At 34.7% G+C, this 21,437-nt stretch overlaps 1 protein-coding gene across 1 annotated transcript in view; it reads left to right on the plus strand.

The window, feature by feature from the left end:
- LOC104402080 (calcium-activated potassium channel subunit alpha-1) overlaps nt 1-20,539 on the plus strand; it is a gene marked incomplete at both ends in the record, with an annotated part of 173,161 nt that extends 152,622 nt beyond the window's left edge. The window contains 4 exons of the mRNA XM_010009861.1: nt 5,570-5,656; nt 10,526-10,602; nt 14,275-14,283; nt 20,366-20,539. Coding sequence (XP_010008163.1) covers nt 5,570-5,656; nt 10,526-10,602; nt 14,275-14,283; nt 20,366-20,539 — 347 coding nt within the window. The remainder of the gene's footprint in view (nt 1-5,569; nt 5,657-10,525; nt 10,603-14,274; nt 14,284-20,365) is intronic.
- Nucleotides 20,540-21,437: the final 898 nt, after the last annotated feature.

Here is a 21,437-nt window from a genome sequence, read left to right on the forward strand (position 1 = left end):
TTGTATACTGAATATTTATTAGAAATAATGTTTTATATATTCTAATAACATGAAAATATATCAGCCATCAAACTTTCTAATGCTCTTTCAACCCATGAAACACAATTGGGAGCCCAACATGTATGATGCTTGGAAGCAGGAGACAAATAAAAATTACCCAACAGCAGAAATGAGTACAAAAAAATTAGCTGGAGGGAATAGTCCTGCCCCAATGTGTCAGTTAACAAACTGTCCTACAGTTCAAACCTCCAACTACCAGGTTGTCCATCAAATATCTTGAAGTGCAGCAAAACATGGAAGACCTGCAATTAGTAATCAAAACTTTAGCTCACTTTTAATGCTTTATGGGAAGACATAATATGGTATTCTTTATCTAGGTCACAATATTGTTGTATTGTGCAGCCAACCATTCATGCACGACAAAAAGATATTGAGCAATGCTTATGTACAGGGGTAGTTTCAGGTAAATATGAATGGATGAATAGATATTTACATATATCTGTTCTTTACTGAAGGTAGCATGTATACTTTAAACATCAGAAATATATAATCCAACAAGTAAGCAAATCGATCAAAATTAACACAGAGATATCTGTTGTTCACTGACAAATGAAAAAGTCATCCTGTCCTATCTTAACTTTTCATTGAATAATCTATTTAAAGAGATCCATAAGCACTCGTCTAGAATTTTTCTAACCACAGTTGGATTTTTCATTTATTTAAAAACTCTCAAATGTGTACTAATTCCCATTTGTGCTTCATCTGCTTATATTTCAGGCAGTCTGGGAATTCAGTTTCAACTGTGTAGATACTATTCTTTCTGATTCTTTCCAGACCTTTAAGTGTTCAATGTCAGGTTGGACGGGGCTTTGAGCAATCTGTTCTAGTGAAAAATATCCCAATCACGACAGGGCAGTTGAAACTAGACTATCTTTAAAGGCCCCTTCCAACCCAAACTATTCTACAATTCATTCTATGATTCCTGAGAGTACAATTGAAATCAAGGGTGATTTTCACATTTTCGAGGAGTGACATTTTCATTGCTCATAGATGTGTGATCTTGTTGAACAAATGACCTAACTTTTGCTAGTTGTCAGGTAACTGTAAAGCAGAGGTTTCCAGACTGCTTTCTGTTCCACAGGTGGCTTAGAAGTTGTGGTATTATCATAGAGTAATGGAACTGACTTCTAAGTTTGTGCTGGTAAAGCACATTAAATTCCTATTGAACACATAAAATCATATTTAATTTACACATATTCAAAGTACATGGCTTTAATTGCCCTGTCTTCTAACTGTTCATGTTTGAAGGAGCAAGCAAGCAAGCAAGATAATCTTTTTTTTTTTTTTTAGTGAAATGTGACACTGTCATGAAAAGGTTTGTCCTGAGGAACATATTTCTGGAACTGGAATTTTTAAGGAAATTACTACTAAAAGTTTTTTGGGCTTACTATTACTTAATTAGTTTCTGAGGTAACCTAAACCAGAAATGTTATAAAATTTGATCAAAGTCTTAGAAACTTTTCAATGGTTGGCATTCCTCGCTTGATTTCATGAGCCGAATTAGGAGATTCAAAAAAAAAAAAATCAAATTCTGTTTTATGATAAAAAAAAATATTTAAAAAGATCAGGGGTGTAATTTTCAACAGCGTTTTCCCATTGTGTGGGACAGAATTTATATGGATTAGCTATATATATTAATATTAAATTTACAGCATTTCTGACCTTTTTTCTCTTTTCCTACTTATTCCTGTATGTGTAAAACTCCCCAGCCTTGGAGATACATAAAAATGAGACATTAGCTGAATCTTTCTCTCTTAAAACTTGGGTTTACTTTGCCATGGACTTATCTTCTCAACTGTGGGGTTATATATGAATATTTTCATGAGCTGCTTAAACAGATATATGCATTCTCAATATCTGATGGATGCATTATTCTTGGAATGCTCATAAGCCTGCTATATTTTTCTCTGTCCTCTTTGCTCTCTACATTCTATTCTTTTAATTCAAAACATTTCCCTTGCTGTACATATTAGAGTGAGTGCTTATCAAAGCATAACTTTAACTAATGACACTACAGGTCTCTTAAGAAATAATGCGATTGCTGCTTTAATAAGCAGCATATATAATAAATCCATTTAGACCCAGTAGAAATTACTCATGATTTTGCTCTGGTCAAATATCAGTGTGTAAACCTAAAGCTTTATGAGCTTTTGCTGTAATTCTTTGCCACTAACAGTGATGGGGCAAATTCATTTTTATTCCCAAAAGAAGACTGCTGCTGGGGTCATACTGCATTAACTGCCATGACATCTATATTTTGTGGCTATCGCTACATTGTTTTTGTGGAAATATGTGTATGTGAATGAACTATTAGATATGACAAAAATAAACTCTATACACTGGCCCATCTGAATTGATTTCATGTGTCTCAGAAAACCTTGAGATACAAAATCATGGTCACAACACAGTACATCCTAAATGGAGCCTGTTACTCCTGATTTAGGATTGTGTTCACTGTCTCTTAAAAGAACTCCTTAATTTGCTAATTATTCTGTTGAATTTTAAATTTGAGGTGGTGAGCATTTGCATATCTAGTGATTACCTCAGCTTGTAGAGTTTGGGTTGTTGAACTTTACGTTGGAATTTTTTACTGTTTTGGTATGGTTTATCTATCTCCAAGAATGGGATGAGGGGGGAAGAAAAGTGAGTCTGTGTAAAGAAATCTGTTCATCTGTTTACTCTGAAAAGCTGTAATACTTCTGTGATTAAGGGCAAAGAACAAAATAAGGGTGAAGAAAGTATTTTTCTGACAGAGCAGTACCCATTTGTACCTAGCAAAAATAGCCAACCCTAACCATATTACAAGTCTTAACATATTTTAGAAGGAACAGCATAGTAGAAATGAGACTAGCATCTGTAGAAGTTTAACAGCTAAATTCTCAGCATAATGGCAGACTAAGGACTAGCAGACAGGGAAAGGGAAAAGTGGAGACTGAAATATGGATGAAGTTACAGACATGTTAGAAAGTTCTGGCAGAAAGACTTTGGAGAATTAGTGGCAGAAAGATTCTCTCCTGATTCTTTGGAAGTGACTTATCTAGGCTTACACAGGCTTGGAGGCTGAAGATAGGCCATTCTCAAATTTTTTCTCTGAGTACACTGGTAGAGTGTACGTCTCGTCTCCGTTAATGATGTTAAGGTATCTCTGCAACAGCTAGTAAGCGCTCTGTTGGCTCAAGAGGCAAAAGTTTGCACAGGGAATCTGAATTTTCCAAGCTCTTTGTGACTTGAATGACTGGTTTTATATGAAGATATTCTTGTGGGGTTGTTTGGGGTTTTTTTTCTTCCTGTCTGTTTTATTCCATTTTAAAACCTGTGAAAATGCATTTTAAAACAGCATTAGGTAAATGTTATGGTTGCAAGTGCAATCACTAAGCCCAATAGACTAAGAAAAGAAATGCCAGATGTGAGGTTTAGTTGTGCAACTTTCATTCTTCCCATATATCTGCGTGCATAATGTAGGCGTTATTTACATCATCACATTTCATTTCTGCAATACTACTTAAGTGAGCTGTTTAGATGAATCTGCTTTCTGTGGTGATGACTTCCATTTTCTGTAGTTCTCCTCTCCTTTTTGTTGAAAAGCTTGAAACTGTGAATGAAGGAAAAAGGAAGGATATCTGGGTAAATGCTTTCTTTGAGATTTAATTTCTGTTCCAGCCTCTGCCACAGAATACCTCTGTGAGAGTGAGCTAATAATTTAAACCAAACCTTTTACAGATGACCTCTGATTAAGTGTTTATTATTTTGGGAACCAGAGGCTGGGCTTTTGGAAAGGCTGAGCATTCTTACTTACACAAAAGTCCCTAGAAGATGTCTATGGAATGATGCAATGCTAAATACTTACAAAAAGTGGCCTGTAGGCATCCCAAATTAATAGCTACCATATCTTATAGTGACTTAATCTCTCATCTGTAAAATGGGCTAATACTCTATCTTCATTCTTCTTGTAAAATAAATTATGTATTTGTGAATCTTTTGCATGCTATAGTGATGAACACTGCAGAAAAACACATGAGAAAAATATGATGCTGATTTTAAAGAAAGACAAACTACATGTAGCCATGCATGGAGTAATGGCATTAAAAACCACTGAATGAAGTTCCAGATTGTGAGAAAAAAATAGTTTGTGGCTATTAAATTAAGTACTGTATTATAACGTCTATATAATGAAGTATGGCTGCAATGACCAACCTTTTAATTCTTAATTCAAGAGCACTTTATTTTGCAGCCTGCATATTCTTTTCATAGGGCCTTGTGAACATGTGTAATCACACAAAACAATGTGCTTATTATAAAGGTGTCAGGTATATTTTTTGTCACGCTAATTTATTATGTATAGATAATAAATAACATCTTGAATAAGAGATCTGCTGAGACCCATTTACTCTCCTAACAATAACATTAAAGATTTTTTTGCCTTCACATTTTAATAATGGGTATGTGTTCAGAAATGTGCTTTATTTATTTTTATATATATGTACTCAATATCAATTTTTGCTAAATCCGCAAGTGTTTAAATTGATGTTAGGTTTTATTTACTGCAAATTTCATGTTTGCCTTTTTGACTTAAAAAGGCTAAGCCTTAGTAAGAGACAAAAGAGAGAGAAATTTTGGCAAGCTTTAAATTTTAGCAAGTCAAAAACTTAGTTGTCTTACACATTAATGAAAATTATCAGGGAATATGTTTACATCTATACCTGTATATTCAAATTTAACTGGTACTTTGCAAAGTACCTTGCCTAAAATCTAGTGTTAAATTATTATAAAAATAAAAAAAGATATTCATAGAGAGACATGGAGTACCTCACTTCCTGGAAGCAGTTTATAATTTCAATCATTGAATATAGCTGAGGCTATTCTGTCAGTGTGGTTGGGTTCTTTTTGTTCTTCTGTGGCTGATTTAAAAATTTTCTATTCATTTTATGTTTTTTCAGCTGTCGTGACTGGTTGTCTTGTACCATTCCCCCTGAGTGTATGTGTGTATTTATTATTTTAAACAATAACATTATATGTCCATATAGGGGTCCCATTAACATTCTGTTTCACTAGAAATTGGCAAAAATTTACATCAAAGGGTTTAGCTTCATAAATGATATCTTGTATTGTTATTGAATGGTGGTTGCTGGTTCTTCCCTTTTCAGCATAATGTGAATTTTTCACCACTTTGCATAAAAGAGCAAGAAAGCCGAAATTCTCAGCTTCACACATCATATTTCTGAGAGGCTTTGTTATTTTGTATAGTCTATATTTAAAGCAAAAACATAAGAAAACATATGTAATCAGTTAAATGATGTGGTTATAGGTGGAGACGTGACTGTCTCAAGTTTTTGTAAAAAGCATGTAAAACTGTTATTTGATTGGAAATTTCAAGGAAAAATGGCTTAAAATTTCCTTGCAGCCTTTCCTATCTAGTGGGTCCCCTATAGATAAAGCTATTTTTGAACATTCAGTTAAAAGTAATATAAATTTATGGTTTTGTTGTTTTTGTTCTTGTTTTACTGAGCAGTATATTAATCAATCCTGGAAACCATGTCAAGATTCAAGAAGGTACTTTAGGATTCTTCATTGCAAGTGATGCCAAAGAAGTAAAAAGGTAATTAATATATTTTTATTTTTAAATTTAAACATATAGTATTTAATTTCTGGTTTTGTTTCTTTGCATGTAAACACCTAATTTTCGTTAATATCTGTTAAAAGATTCTCGGGGGAATTGTGTTGCTACTCTAGTGAAGCAATCATGTGTGCCACCCATTTTCTTAACTGCAGCTCTAAATATCAAGGAAATTAAATCATTTTGCAGTAGATGTGAAAAGAAATGAACAGCCTTTTTTTTGTGAGTTTTTCTAGAAAATTTTTTGATCTGACTTCTCTATAATTAATTTGTCTCAGTCGAGTTACTTTGAGAGAGGACAGAGATTACAGTTTTCTCTGAGTTTCAGGTTTAGAGTACTTTTTATTTACACAGACTTAAGCAAATGTTTGATGTGAGCAAACTACTGTACTCATTCAGTAACTGCATTAGCAGAATAATATTTATGCTGTTGTCATTTTTCTTTACTTGAACTGCATATTCTATAACAATAAATCATAATAATAAATCAAGCTACAACCATGCAGTATATCCCAACCACTGCAGACAACTTCAGAGGTTCATTGTGCTTGGCTGTGTTAGATTTGGGTTGAATGAAAGGGGGTTTTGTGCTATTCTGCTTAGGACCAAATGTGCTTACTCTTGTTTATTAGAATTATAATATGATAGAAAGCAATAAAAGAACTACCTGAGAAAATAATTTTTAAAATAAATAGTTATGCAATGTCTATAAGATTAAAATAAGGAATATTTGCAGCTGAGTGCTTCCTCATAATTTGTAATTTTGTTGTACATCATGATATCAAGAATATGATTTTTACTTGATGTTTTCCTTGAGTTAGATATTTTAACTAAATCCTATGCTTAGAATGATAAAATATTCAGATGATAACTTTTACAAAGTCCTAAGGTTTTTATTATTAAATTGCAGTGAAAATAATAGTTAAGCAATGCATGTTTTCCATGAATATTTAAAGAAAGTCAAAACATTAAGCAATGAAATTGCTGAGAACTTGAATTCTGTTTTTATTGTAAGAGTTAAGATAGTTTTGGGGTCGGTGAAGCATACAGGACGGCACAGGAATGCTCCTGTCCTCTCATATTTCTAGCACCATTTTTGGAGCATTTGCATCCAGCACTGCCTCAGGTATGCTGCCTTTCAGCATATAGTTCTTTTCCTCTCCGGTGCTTTTCTCCAGTTGAATATAGAGAACTGTCTTCAAAATCCTTTACTGAGATGCTTTTTTTTTTTTTTTTTTTTTCATTTCTAAGGCATTTTACACTCTCCTATGAAATTATTTCAGACTGTAAATAACAATTACCTGGCACGGCATTTTGAACAGGGAGCAGTTCATAGAATCAAGAATTCAATAGAATGGTTTGTGTTGGAAGGGAACTTAAAGATCATTCAGTTCCAACCCTCCCTGCCATAGGCAGGGACACCTTCCACTAGACCAGGTTGCTCAAACATTAATATGTTTGGAGAAATTTTACACATCATTGATCTGACATGTTTTATCTAATAGCAAGCTGAAACAAAATTCCCAGTTCTTCTCTGCTTTTTGCAGAAGGCTTCATTTAGAAACTTTCTGCCTCCCTTAACACATTTCTTAGCTGTTCTGTGCAAAACAAATGATTATCAGATGTGTTTCAACTAACAAAACCAATTATGGAAAGTGTTGATTTCACCCTCTCGAGCTATGAATCAGAGTCAGAAAAATGTACTGAAATTGAGGTCTTTTGGGTGTGTGTGTGTGTGTGTGGAAATAAAGCAAATTAAACTTGTTACGTACCAGAAAATAAATTTTTTTTTTTCTGTTTTTTTTGTTACATACTAATAGAGAAATTTCAGCTCCTTTAAAATTATTTATCAAATATATATTCCACAATGAAATGTAACATGCAATGTTCAATTACTCTTTTTTCTAGAATTACTTTTGCATTTTTAGAACAGTAATTTCACATTAGAAACAATTATACCTAGAAACAATTGTCTAGATAAATATCTTCATGTAAAATGTACAGTGTTAAAATAGAATACAAACTTAGGAATGTTATCTTTATTCATTTACATGTTAGTACTAACATCAGAAATTCATGTGCTCCAAATCCACATATTAAACACTATTATATTGAAGGATCATTTTATTACAGCAGTCACTGCAGGTGTTTGCTCTTGACTTTGCATATGAGACAGAACGTACTCCTTAAGACATTTGTTCTGCAGTGGACTTCAGAAACATGATCTGTAGAGATAGCCTGTGTCTAATTTGTGTCATGAAGTGTTCTGAGGGAATATTTGTGATAGTGGATTGTTGTTTAATACAGTTGGACTGGGGAGAAATTGTAAAACTTGGAGGCAGTTTTCTCTTCCTCGTTTATGTTGTGACATCAACTCATGGTTTGAAAAATATTCTGTTCTTATTTCCTTGGAGACAGTTTGTTTTCTTTTAGGTGGAAGCTGAATTTTTAGAAGGCTGTCGTGGTTTAAGCCCAGCTGATAACTCAGAACTACACAGCCGCTTGTTCACTACCTTCTCTTCTTCTCCCCAACTCCAGGTGGGATGGGAAGGAGAATTGAAAGGATGTAAACCCCATGGGTTGAGATAAGAGCTGTTCAGTAACTAAAGCATAATACAAAACTACCACTACTACTACTAATAATAACGATAAGGGAAATAACAAGGGGAGACAGTATAAAACTAAAAAAGGAAGGGAAAAAAAAACCAATAAACACAAGTTGATGCACACTAAAATTGCTCACCACCCACTGACCAATACCCAGCTGCATCTGAGCAGTGATCTGGCCTTTCTGGGTAACTCTCCCCAGTTATATACTGGGCATGATGTGCTGTGGTATGCAATACCCCTTTGACTAGTTCAGGTCAGGTGTGCTGTCTCTGCTTCCTCCTGGCTTTTTGTGCCCCTCCTCACTGGCAGAACATGAGAGACTGAAAAGTCCTTAATGAGAGTAAGCATTACTTAGCAACAACTAAAATACTGGTATGTTATCAGCGTTGTTCCCAGACTAAAGTCAAAACAGCACTGCATCAGATACTAGGAAGAAGAAAAGTAATATTACAGCTGAACCCAGGACAAAGACCAGAAACCTTCTGTAGCAAAGTATATAAATGCTCAGAGAAGGCTTTTTCATTTTACATTTTGTTTCTTGGAAATCCTAAGACAATTTCACAGTCTGAAATAGTAATGTTTTTGGAAGTTTCTCAGAAAAAATAATTCTGCTACATGTAGGACTTAAGTCTTCCATCAGTAGCTTGCATTCTATCTTGATTTTAGAAATGTTAATAACATTCAGTGAGGTCTTACTGCAAATTTAAATTTGTATTTTCTGGTCCATCTCTCATATGCTAGACCTGCTACGTTTCTCCTGATGGGCCACTTTAACTACCAGGCCATTATTCAGAAGTGTAAAATAACTTGGATAAATTTGCAACCATTTGAATTGGGTATCTAGTTCACACATCTGAAAATTTCCTTTAAAAAAGTTCCATCTGTGGTGAACACTGTCTTATTAATCTAAAAAGAATTTGTAGTGGTTGTCCTAACTGAACTGCCAAAGGCTGTGTTTATTCAGAGGATGTGTATTAATATTGTTAATTTTTCTTTTCTTTTTGGACTGTAGATTGTTCTGTTCCAGTGACCTCCCTACTGTTGTAGCAATCTAATCATCCAGTACTGTCAGCAAAATTCATGGGTGGTTGCAGTGGTTGGTTCTTACTGGCAATTTTTATTGAGAAGCAATTCCTGCCAATAAGAAAAGGTTGGGAAGATAGTCATGGAGCTGACATATCCTGAATATGAATAAGTACAGGGAAATTTCAGCAGGTTAAAAAGTATGTTTAATTTGTTATGCGAGTAATCCTGGTAAACTGTAACTGTCCAGCTGGAGGCCAGCTGTGTGATCCTCATGAAGTGTGTCATAGCAGCCTTACATGACATGTTGACTTTACAGGCATGATTAAACTCTTCTGTCTGGGCAGTCTGATGCATATTTATGATTTTTGAATTTTGTTTTACTCTTATATACAGTCAAATGTTTACCCTTTCTCACTTCCTCAGTTCTCCTATGCTTCATCTAGTGGTGAGCCACTTGATACAAGATTAGATGTTCATAAGCAAAAATAATAAATGGAAACCTAGATGGTTCACCTTTTTAGTTGTATATTTTTGTTTGAAATTTTGGCTTTTGTTTGTTCAAAATTGAAATGGTTCTGCTGTATTCAGATATGAAGGATGAAAAAATAGCCTGAGTCAAGGTTATTTCAGTTTCATCTAGATGTTCCTTTATGAACTTGTTTTGAGCAGATTGTCCCTTTCTGGTTTTGTTTGGCCTTTTATTTATTGACTTTTAAATAGCATATCTGATTTTACTGTCACATTGGTATTGTTGCAATCTCTTCTTGTATCCAAAATGAATTCTACTTGTTGCTGGGCTGAAAAATTGGTCAAAGGTGCCAGACAGTCTTTAAAAAAAAAAAAAATCTGCTCTATCTATTCTGGTGTATTCATTTTACATATATATATTTTTATATGTTAGTGACAAAATTCATTGGTTGCTCTAAGATGAAAGACAAATGAACTGATACACTGTGTCATAATTATCATCCTTTCTCCCAATTACTTTTCAAATAGAAGTATATTAAAAGAAACACTAATTTGGAGTCTTATGCTTGAAATTAATGGTCTTGTAGCAAATATTTCCTACTTTACATGTCTAAACCTTTTCAAAGATTAAAGGAAATTAGTGCTGGCATGTTTCATTAATTTGGCACTGCAGCAAGAGGAAACGTGGGACTAATTTCATTTATATGGATTAAGAAATGTGTCAGTATTTCCATTCTGTCTCTCTAGGGCATTTTTTTATTGCAAGGCCTGTCACGATGACATCACGGATCCCAAAAGGATAAAAAAATGTGGCTGCAAACGGCGTAAGTAATATTTCTGTCTATTCTCCTTTTCATGAACTGTTCAGCTTTGAAGAATCTATCTGTACATGTTTAAACCATAATACAGAAAAGCTAAGAAATAAATGCACAGCAACATAGTAAATTCCATTTGCATTTCTGAAGTCCATAAATTTTTATTGTATTTTGCAACACTCAGCTGTTTCTTCATTTAAAAGTCCATTAGGTTCCAAAGCTAACAAAACCTGAAGAAATAAATCAAGCTAGATTGTGGAGGTTTCTGAGTTAAGAATGAGATATCAGTGAACTTCTGTTCTCATTCATACCAGCACTCATTCTACTAGTGGCAGAAATCCATTAATTTCTGTTGGTTTCTATATAGTGAAAAAATTTTGTCTTGCTAAACATGATTCTGTAAAAGAAGAAACTGAAGAATAATATTCAATCATGTAACTATTGAAATAAATTATTATTGACATAAATGATAGTTTTACTGGAGGAAGGGATTGTCTGGAAAAAAATTAAATATTAACTTATTACATATATCTTTTTAGAAGATTCCATAGCTGTAATACTAATATTTTGTTTGGTTAAGTTCTTAGGGCTGCTTTTTAAATTGTTTGGAAAGTTTTACATGAAGAAATAATTGAGTTTTGGAATTGAGGCCAGACATCACATCTGTATATTTATAAATGTATAGAAATTAGCATTTTATCTATCTATACTTGAAAGGACTTTTCACAGGAACTATCACAACCATATTTTGGCCAAAGATCATAGAATCATAGATTAGTTTGGGTTGGAAAGGACCTTAAGATCATCTAGTTCCAACACCTCTGCCATGGGCAGGGACACCTTGCACTAAACCATGTCACCCGGCTCTGTCCAACATGGCCTTGAACACTGGGATGGAGCATTCACAGCCTCCTTGGGCAACCCATTCCAGTGCCTCACCACCTTCACAGTAAAGAACTTCTTCCTTGACTCATGAGTATTTGTAATACTGCTATCAAAAGGATGTAGGGATCCATTTCTCAATGGATAGCTGATTATTTATGTGCATTCCATGGTATTCTGCCATGAAAAAGCTCATTCAGTTCAAAAGTGCTCATCAGGTAAATTGAAAGATCTCAGAAGAGTTTGATTATGTGTATTTTACCATTACTTTCAAAAGAGAAATCTCTTATTTATAGATCCAGTCATAGTGTTATCACTGTACTGCCTTAGAAAATGAAAGAAAGCCTAAGCCAGACAGTCTCTGCCTTTAAGGGGTGCCTGAAATTGATGAATTCTTGAAGATTATTTTAAAAAGAAAAAAATATGTCACTGGAGGTTTTAGAGAAATTCCTCTCCCACAGAAAAACAGGAGTGTGGAACAAAGTACTACAGTTGTTTAGAGCAGCTAAACCAGTGACAGAAAACGGTATCTATTCTCCTAGTAGCCACAAGGAGAGCAAAGCACATGGAAAGCATGCCTGATGTGGAAGGAATGTATGCATTGCCTAACATATTGGAAAAAAGTTGTTGAAGAACAGTTTATCAATGTGAGAATGTGACCTTTGAAGTGCTGCAAAGCCAATGAGGCTGCTGAGTAAGTTCTGGTAAAGCCAGTTACAGATGCCTCAGGGTGTCTGAAACTCTCAAACCCATTTTTTTTCTCCAAATTACTGAACAGTTAAAAAGAAATAAATGTACATAGGTAACATATTTGATCCTGAAAAAAAAGAGAATAATTTCACTTGTATTTTCTCCTCCTTCACATAGTATATGCTTTTTACACATGCTGCTTAAAAAAGAAAAAAAAAAAGATTCCCAAAGATCTGTCTTTGTAATGCAAGATCTACACTTTTAATTGAAATCTGTTATAAGATAGGATTCAGCAATTCACAGTATAAAGGGCAAGAGGCCTTTATTGTACACTAATGAGAATCAATGGAACCTCCTCAGTGCTAGGAAACCAGGGAGAAAACAGTATTCTGTGACTCAGCCAACACAATGGCTATATTACCAGCAGTAAGGCCATGGAGAGCTGAGAGTGACATTTGTGTCTGGAAATGTTCCAAACAGCATGGTCACATGCATCAGCCCAAAAAATGAAATGGTGTTGGAAAGATAAGAAACAAAATGATGGAATTAGTGAGGCAAAAAGAGGTGGCTCTGAGAGCTGCTGCAGTTAGCACTAAGGAGGGAATCTTCTGAGTCACGTGAAAAAGAGAAAAAAGTGGTGAGAGTAAAATCTTAAATTTCCCTCTCCCCCATCTGCCTTCTCCCCTCTCCTTTCCTACATACACACATGGTCACAGATACCATGATAGCTGGCAGCAATCAGTGCAGCTGAGAACAGCTTCCACTTAGAAGCATGCTCACAACTATTAGAAATAATTGTATTAACAATAATACAATTGCTTTGCTTTTAAAGTTCTGTCAAAAAAAATTAAATTAAAAGTTTCAACAGTAATTAGGGATTTTTGTCACTCAAATTTTGATGACAATCTTGAAATCCCTTTCATTGGACTGATTTTTTGTTTGGTTTTTTTTAAGGTAAGTCTTTAGTACAGTTTATTATTCACATAAAATGTCTTAGCTTTAGCTTTCAAATCACTAATCACTTTTGAAAAAATCTTAACTATGTTATCCATCTGAAAGCTACACAAATCATTGGTCTTAAAAATGCAGTCTGACCAAAACAAAGCATAAATTGAGAAACCTTTTCACTATTGAATTAGGAAACTGTCAACTGATTTGTCAACAGCTAATATGTGAGTTTGATTTTCAAAGACACTGCAAATAGTCACACATGTGTATATGTAGTCCTATATGATAAATATATATTTTAATTAGTGAGTAACATGGCAATTAGAGGCAGCTGAATGTGGAAAATGTGTGAGATGAAATGAAAGTTTGTATGTAAAAATATTGACACACTCAGGTGAAGTAAAAGTGAAAGAAAACTTAATTATGGTGGCATTAATTAATGCAGCTTCCTGTGACACTTGAAAAACGCATTCTTTAATAATGCATCTGAGCTTGCACATCAATTTAGATACTGTTTGAACATTAGTTTGTGGTATTGTTGGGGTCTAAATCTGAGTCTGACCTACATAGCCATTTGTCTGAACCTGTTAGGCCTAATATTAATAATGCAGGGTAGATCAGTATGTTTCTACAAGGCCAGGGAAAATTAAAGTAACCTTGTTTCCTTTTGCAGTTTCTCTGCCATCCATTTCTCCTTACCCATCCCATTCCCTGAATATCAAATGAATGCTGATGTCACATTGTCCAGAGAAGTACTTGTATGGAAATTTTATTCACAGATTGTTAATATTTTTTTTAATGTTTTCAATCTCTTTCCTATTCCATTTAACTGTAGTTTTTGCAGCAAGGGGCCAAATATATGTATATATTTATACAAAATGCAGCTACTTTGGGATGAAATCTCTAAACTGGATGACCTACTCTTCCTGTTTCTTTCATTTTCTGCAACAATTATGGTCTAATTCTGTATATATTTTTTCCAGTGACGGTGCTTGCTGTGATCGGTGGGTGTTGAACCCTGCAGGGAACATATATCATGTGTACATTGATGTGTTTGAAGGAATTTCTTGTAATCTATGATCATTGACAAACTTTTGATTTATTTTTCCTCTTGCTGCCTTGGAACACGGCCCCTACTATATTTTAACTGCACACTGATAGTGATCTATTGTGAGTAAAAATGGGTTCCCTGTAGCCCAGAGTGCGGTCCAACCTGTCTTTCTAGCAGAGAGTATTTTTGTTCAGTATTTTGGTTCTTTTCTTTATTTATGTTGCATGTAGCAGTGACGTCATACCCACAAGTTTCTCATCGTTTACACCAATGGAGATTAGGGTGACGTTGAAGAAAATACAGCAGTTTTCCCCTCTTCCACCTTTTTGCCCCTTTTTTCCACAACCTTATTTTTTTATCACTATTTGAAAATGAGATCTTGGCAATAGTATTTCCTTGAAATTATTCCAGCAATATCTCATGAATTTTTAGAGATATCAGTTAGGTTGGAGTAATTACCTCTACAGCACTGTTTGCCGGGTTAAGTGCAATTCGTTGTCAGACCTGTGTTCAATTCTTTTTGTACTGTGTCTTTTCCATAGCTGGCAAAAAAAGCAGCACAGAAGTCTTCTACTTTCCTTATCTAACTCCTTTCTTCCCATTGGGGAAAAAAAAAAAAAAAAAAGGAGACAGGGGGAAAGCCAGACAATGAATTAAATGCATGGCCAGCTTTTAATGTAGAAATCTTCAATAGGAAACAAGCTATGAGGATTGTTTTCCCCAGCATGCTTGTTTTCCAATTAATTACATGAGTAGAGCCACACTGACTTTTTAGGACCTAAGATGTGAAGTTTTACATTGTTGTATGTAGAATGTGAACTTTATAGACCACTTCATGTCAGTCTAAGTCATACCTCTTTAAAGTGTACAGAATCTATGAAGGCTCTCATCAGCCACGTTTAGTGCATATAGTCATGATAAATAAACAGAGCATTTGGGACATGGAAAGAATTTGATACTTAGAAATGCAAGCACTACAAAGGTTATTATAGTTATAGGGTATTGTTATGGTTATAGAGTATTGTTATGGTTATAGGGTAGTGTTGGGATTATATGGTCTTGTTCTTCAAACAGCAAGAGGGATCAAAAATTTCATAGCTACAGTGAGGCATTACTGTACCACATTGAGGCTGCTAACCATATTGAATAACTGCAGCTATTCTAAATAAGTGAGGTTATGAGATTTGTTCAAATTTTCAGCAGATATTCTGAATTTACTGTGTGATAACACTTCAGGCCTTAATCAGGGTTGAGATATTTTTCCCTCTCAGCTGTACACACCACAGGATCAAGAAAAAGTTCACACTCCTGGAGTTGCATGATCAAGTGCTTGCTATCTTGGAATTGAAATGGCCTTTATTATGATTATGATTATTTACTATTCATCTTACTGTAGTGCCTGCAAACTGCAGTACAGGATTGAGACCCTCTTGTGATAGAAAGCATTCAGAGAACAGAAATTTCTCCAAAGATCTATTTTCAGCCAATAGAATGACACAGCAGAAAGATGGGGCAGCACAGAAAAGCAGATTGTGAAACAGGTCAGCATGATAAGAATCAATACTTGATAATAAGCCAGAAAGAAACTAATTTGTATGGATAAAATGATGACTCCTATTGACTTTCAGGCAATATACTGGAAGTAATTTGGCTTTATTTGGAGCAATATATTTATTTAAAATACGTTTGTATGTTGAGGCCTTTCTGGACCAGAGACATTAGTTTAAATAGTATTAAATAAAGAAATAAAAGAGCGCTTCATGCTAAGAGAGCATTAAAAAAGAAAAGGTTATGTAGCTTTGACTTGTTTTTTTCCATTTCCCCAATAGCTTCAGTTTGTTCGGCAATGCAGTTGTCTTTCAGAGTGCACTGACTGAGAGTCTTCTGTAAGGTGATGAAGGAAGAGTCATGATCAGATTTTAAAATTAAAATGAATTGGTCTATAAATGTGCCATTACTTCAAAACCTGTGAATTATTCTTATAGTTATTAAAATAGGGCAAAATGTCCACTCAAGTCACTTGCTGTTTCTACAGTTCTGACAAAGAACAGCCCTGTATGAATTATAGAAAACAACTAACAAATTGCCTTTGATTGCAAAAATTGCAAGATAGAGAACAAGGTGACTTGGTGATTTTGAAGTTGCCCATGAAAACTAAATTATAGAGAGACACCTTTGCCTGTTGTGTTAACAGAAGGTAAATTATCACAAACAGGGTAAAGTATGCTGCTGTGTTTTTCAGGAAACTGAGACTGTGCTGGTGAAAGTCCTTTCAGTATTTTCATCTTTCAGTCTCATGATGCTAATGAACATTGCTAAGAGATGATCAAAACGGTCTGGTCGTCCTTTAATGCTGCTGTTATTTTACTCATAGTGTGTATCATGAGAACTCAATGCATTGAAATGACACTGAGTGCATTTCAATTCTTAAGTGTAGTGGGACCTTTTTTACCATCTGCTGGTCAAGAAACTTCCAGTTCATCTTCTTAACCAGCTGTTATCTCATAGAGATCCACTAGATGTCCTCAGAGATCTACTTTTTGCTCCCGTCGAGGTCACAAGGAAAACTGCTATAGCGATGGGTGGAATACGAGTTCAGTAGACCCTATGATTAGGAAAAAACAACATCGACAACAAAAAACCCACACCACAAAAACCCCAAAACAACAACAACCAAAACAAAACAATAAAGCAAGCAAACAAACAAACAAAAAAAACCCCAACAACAAACCCCAACAAACCAACAACCAAACAGCAAAGATTAAGGGATACTTTGTTCTGCTTGCTTTAAAAACAAAAGGAGCTGTTCCTTGACATCTTAGGTAGAGAATAATCTGCAGTTGCCTTTGCTTATTTTTGCAGCTGGAAATATTTCCCATTACTGTTTGTGAACTCTAAGTAACACCTCTGATCCAGACAATCTAGAAATTTTGACTGGACTTTTTGACATTTTTGAGATCAGAAAGCAAGGTACTGCCAGAAGCTTGGACACGTGAAGCGCATTCCTTCCTTATTAGAATAGAAGGCTATCGCCTTCTGAGAAAAACTGCAGCAAAAAAGGGTTTTAAAAGTATTTGTTTAAAATTAACAGGTATTTTGCTTTACTTTTGCTCTTAGCAAATCAGACTAGTTCATATACACCTTTTTTTTCAGTAAATTTTCTAAGTAGTCTGATTTCTGTGTCCCTGATAACTTCCCCTGATATTTTTACTAATTCATTTTACAAATGCTGTCAGATTGTCACCATACTAAGTAGAAGGAGCTAATTTTTTTTTATTTTTTTTTTTTTTCATTTATCATTCCTTTAAAAATTGGGAAGTAATTTTCTTTATGTCCCAACTTACATTTTCACTAGTTGGAAATAACAGTTCTATTCAACATCCACATTTCCTTGAATAGAAATGAGTTGATTCTTATGCAGGTGCTACAGGTGTCAAGTGAATTTAGCACCCACCCTGAGGCTGTTCTTAAGGTCCCCCTGTCTCTCTGATGATTCCCATTTTTTTGTTAGTGTTTATGGAACTTTTGTAGGAAATGGTATGTGTGTGGCTGAACCATTTAAAATCATTTCTGTCTTGTCTTTGATCTTGTCACTAGTCATCCCTACTAATAATCCATGTTTTGTTTTATTTAAAAGTAAATAAGTATTGTATTTGGTATGAATGTAAAAATGACTGTATAAAAGGAATGAATAGTAACAGCATGCTTGGAGTTTGGTTTTTGGTTTTGGATTTTTTTTTTTTTTTTTTTCCAAAAATGTATTGCTCTGATATGCAGTTGCTTATATACTGGTTGAATCCCTTATAGCAAGTCATTTCTGCTAATTATATTTCCAGGTCCAAGCCTGTTTCCTGCATGTTGATGATGTGAAATATTAAAATGGTGCATGATCTCCAAAACAACTGATAATAATAGTTATAAACAGTCCCTGAAAGGGCATTGCTTTTGAGAAGTTCTATGGAGTCCTTCCACTGTTGAACAGAAGGGCTTAAATTTCCCACTTCATTGGTTTAAGTCTGATGAAAATGGTACTAAAAGCTTTCTTCCCAACCCTCTTTGCCCTTAAGGATAATTTCTTCTAATTTTTGTAAATGTGTCCTATCCTATTATTGACTGTTGACAAGATACGGCTTACAAGTAAATGAAAAACAGGGACTGTTACTAACCAATGACATAGTTGAGAATTTCTGAGCAGTGTGTTTTGCTACAGCATTTGATTAGAAAAAGTCCTTCAAAACAGCTATAATTAAAACAAGATGGGCTTGCCTTTTACCTCACCTATTGTTAGTGTATCTCACAGATGCCTGTTATTTTTCTTTCATTTCCTTAAAGTGAAACTAATGAAATAGTCATAATGGAAAGACTTCCACTTTTTGGTAACATGTTTCACTTTTCTTTTTCTGCCCAACTTTTCAATTTTAAAGAATATGTTGGGAAGAGTTAGACAGAGGGAAAACATGGGAAAACAAATGCTGTTTTGAATTTTATGTGTAGTTTGAATGTGTATGCATCAAAAGCTGCAGTGGAAACCTTCTTACTAAAAGCCAAGCTCTGAGGAATGATGTACCATGCAATGAACAGCCTAATGCTGCATGATGACTTTCTGAACAGTTGTAAGATAACTCTACTAGGATGCTAAAAGAACATGGCATTAGTCATGTGAGCAAAGTTTTAGAGGAATGGAGTCGCTGCTGAAGAGATCACTCATTCATCTCCCTCAATGCCTGTTTTTCACAGTCATAATGTTACCCTTGCTTGACAAATATACTGTATGGCAAGTCATCAAGGCCTTAGAACAACAGGACTTGACCCATTTGAGAGATTTCAATCCCTCTTCCATGGTGACTGTGGCATTAAGAAACTGGGAAAAAAAAAAAAAAAGAGAAATTATTTTAAATTTTATGTCATTACCATAATGCAAAAAAGACAACCTAAACTGAAGATACAGGCCAGAGAAACATTACCTTTGTTCTACATTTGCTTTTAAGGTTTTGTTTTTGCCTGTCAGTGTTCTGTTTTGTTTTTAGTACAATTGAGTCAGTTCAATCTAAACCATTACCAAAAGTGTTAGTTCAGTGCAACATGTGAAACAATCTAAGTGGCCTTTGCACTTCTTCAGGCAAAGCATACCTGTGATTCAGGTAACACAAAATTGCACGATGGTAGTTACACATGCATTTTTAAACTAGGATGCTGTATATTTCTAAAAATACGTAACAAGGATATTCAAATGACTAAAGGATAAAAATGTGCTATTCTAACCTGGCACTCCTTTCGGAATTAGCCCCTAATGCTATATTCAGTTATTTGTTTCTTAATCTACCTTTGCATCGAGAGCAGAAAACATGCCAATGATTGGTTCAGCATGTTTCAGTGGACCAATGCTCTATGTGCTTTTGGTGATGCCTTATTTGTGAACTGATTTTGATGTCAAGCATATTTACCATTATTAGTTGTGTCTCTTATATGGGCAAACTTTAGTATTCTGTCATCAATTAATTTGAATTCCTGAAGGTACAATGTATTTTTCAGAAAAAATTATGAACATTTTGTAACTCTTTAGTAATGTGTAATTTATTGCATTAAAGGAGTTCCCTGGCACAGTTTAATACAGATAAAAGATCAGCATATGTTTAAGAATAGATATATTTATATATATGTATCTGTGTATAATGTATATGTGTGTGTGAGTGTATGTAAGAATATATATGTATGTGTGTTTTTGTATGTGTATACATACATATATATATATATATAAAAAAAAAAGTCTTAACTTTTACAGGAAGCAGGATAGGCCAAAAATACTTAATGGATAAGCAACTTCCAAATTTTGCTTTCATTTTTAGCCCAGTAGTATTGATTGTGCCAAGGGAAAAATACATTCTTAGGATTCTCTGCTTTTACTATGTTCTTTTTTAATCCAAACACTTGACTGTAAACAGTTATTCTTCCCCATGTCTGCGGTCACCCTATAAGACTGAACAGAAATAAAAAGCAATTTATCTTTTGCCCTACTTTTAATGTACAGCCAAAGTCTTATCAGTAATCTCATTGCATTTTTTTTTCCTGGGTCAAGACTGTTAACAAAAACTAAGGCCTGTATTAAATCCCTTAAATTACCTTCCAGCTGCCTTGTTATATATATAACCTTGCCATTAACCTGCTGCTCTTCCTCTCCTCCCATCCAACACATGGTTATAGCCAAGATGTCCATCTACAAGAGAATGAAACTGGCATGTTGTTTTGATTGCGGACGCTCTGAGCGTGACTGCTCTTGCATGTCAGGCAGTGTACATAGTAACATGGACACCCTTGAGAGAGCCTTCCCACTTTCTTCTGTCTCTGTTAATGATTGCTCCACCAGTTTACGTGCCTGTAAGTTCAACACCAACACATGCTGTTCCATGTCTGTGGTGTCTGTGGTATCATCCCCGTCTTGTGTCGTGCATCGTAGTTCTGTGAGTTTTACTGGGCTGATGCTTGTTAAAAGAATCAAACCCAAATTTTAATACAACTCTGTATTTATAAACTGTAACTCGTTATTTTGCTTTGTGTGTTCTTTATGAAGCGTGCTCTTGCAATAGCATGTAGGACTGTAGTAGTGCAGTGTGGTGACATCTTTTTTATTTAATTCATACAATATAAATTGTCATTAATTATATAATAAGTGCTGCAGTGGTGGAACAGGCCTGTGTCTAAATCTGTGATGGGTGCTAAGTGGACAGCTATAGTAGTGCTGGCACTAGAATAACAAACAATAGGCAGCGAATAAATATGCAGGATACAACTTAGCTGAACTGTACTATCTGCAGTTCTATTCTAGACTGCTACCATTATCTTCAGTTTTGTTTGTAACCCTTCATTCTCAATGAGGCAAGACCTTCCATCTGACACTGAAAACACAGAAATCTTTGCAAAAATGGTTGTACTTTTTGTAGCACCTTTTCAGAAGGCTAGCCTGATGCAAACTTTTTGAAATTAACTGTAGAATCTGTCCCATAGGACAGTACCATTATGGAATATGCCCTATATCTCTTTTGAAAGATCAAAGTTCAGAGGAAGAAGACAACTTGGAAAACTTCTGTGTAGCCTTAGTTCTTTGGGCAAATGGTAGGGATTCCAAAGCTTAATTTATGAGTGTGATGTCAACAATTGAGGAAGACTGTTATTAAAACAGTTATTTTTTTTTATTATTGTTTTATTTTCTTATCATCTTTAGATACTCAGAATAGGCAAAACTATGTCTTGAGACAGGAGCTGTTTTCCTTTCCCT

This window comes from Nestor notabilis, unplaced genomic scaffold (genome assembly GCF_000696875.1).
Source record: "Nestor notabilis isolate BGI_N333 unplaced genomic scaffold, ASM69687v1 scaffold292, whole genome shotgun sequence".
NCBI lineage: Eukaryota > Metazoa > Chordata > Aves > Psittaciformes > Psittacidae > Nestor > Nestor notabilis.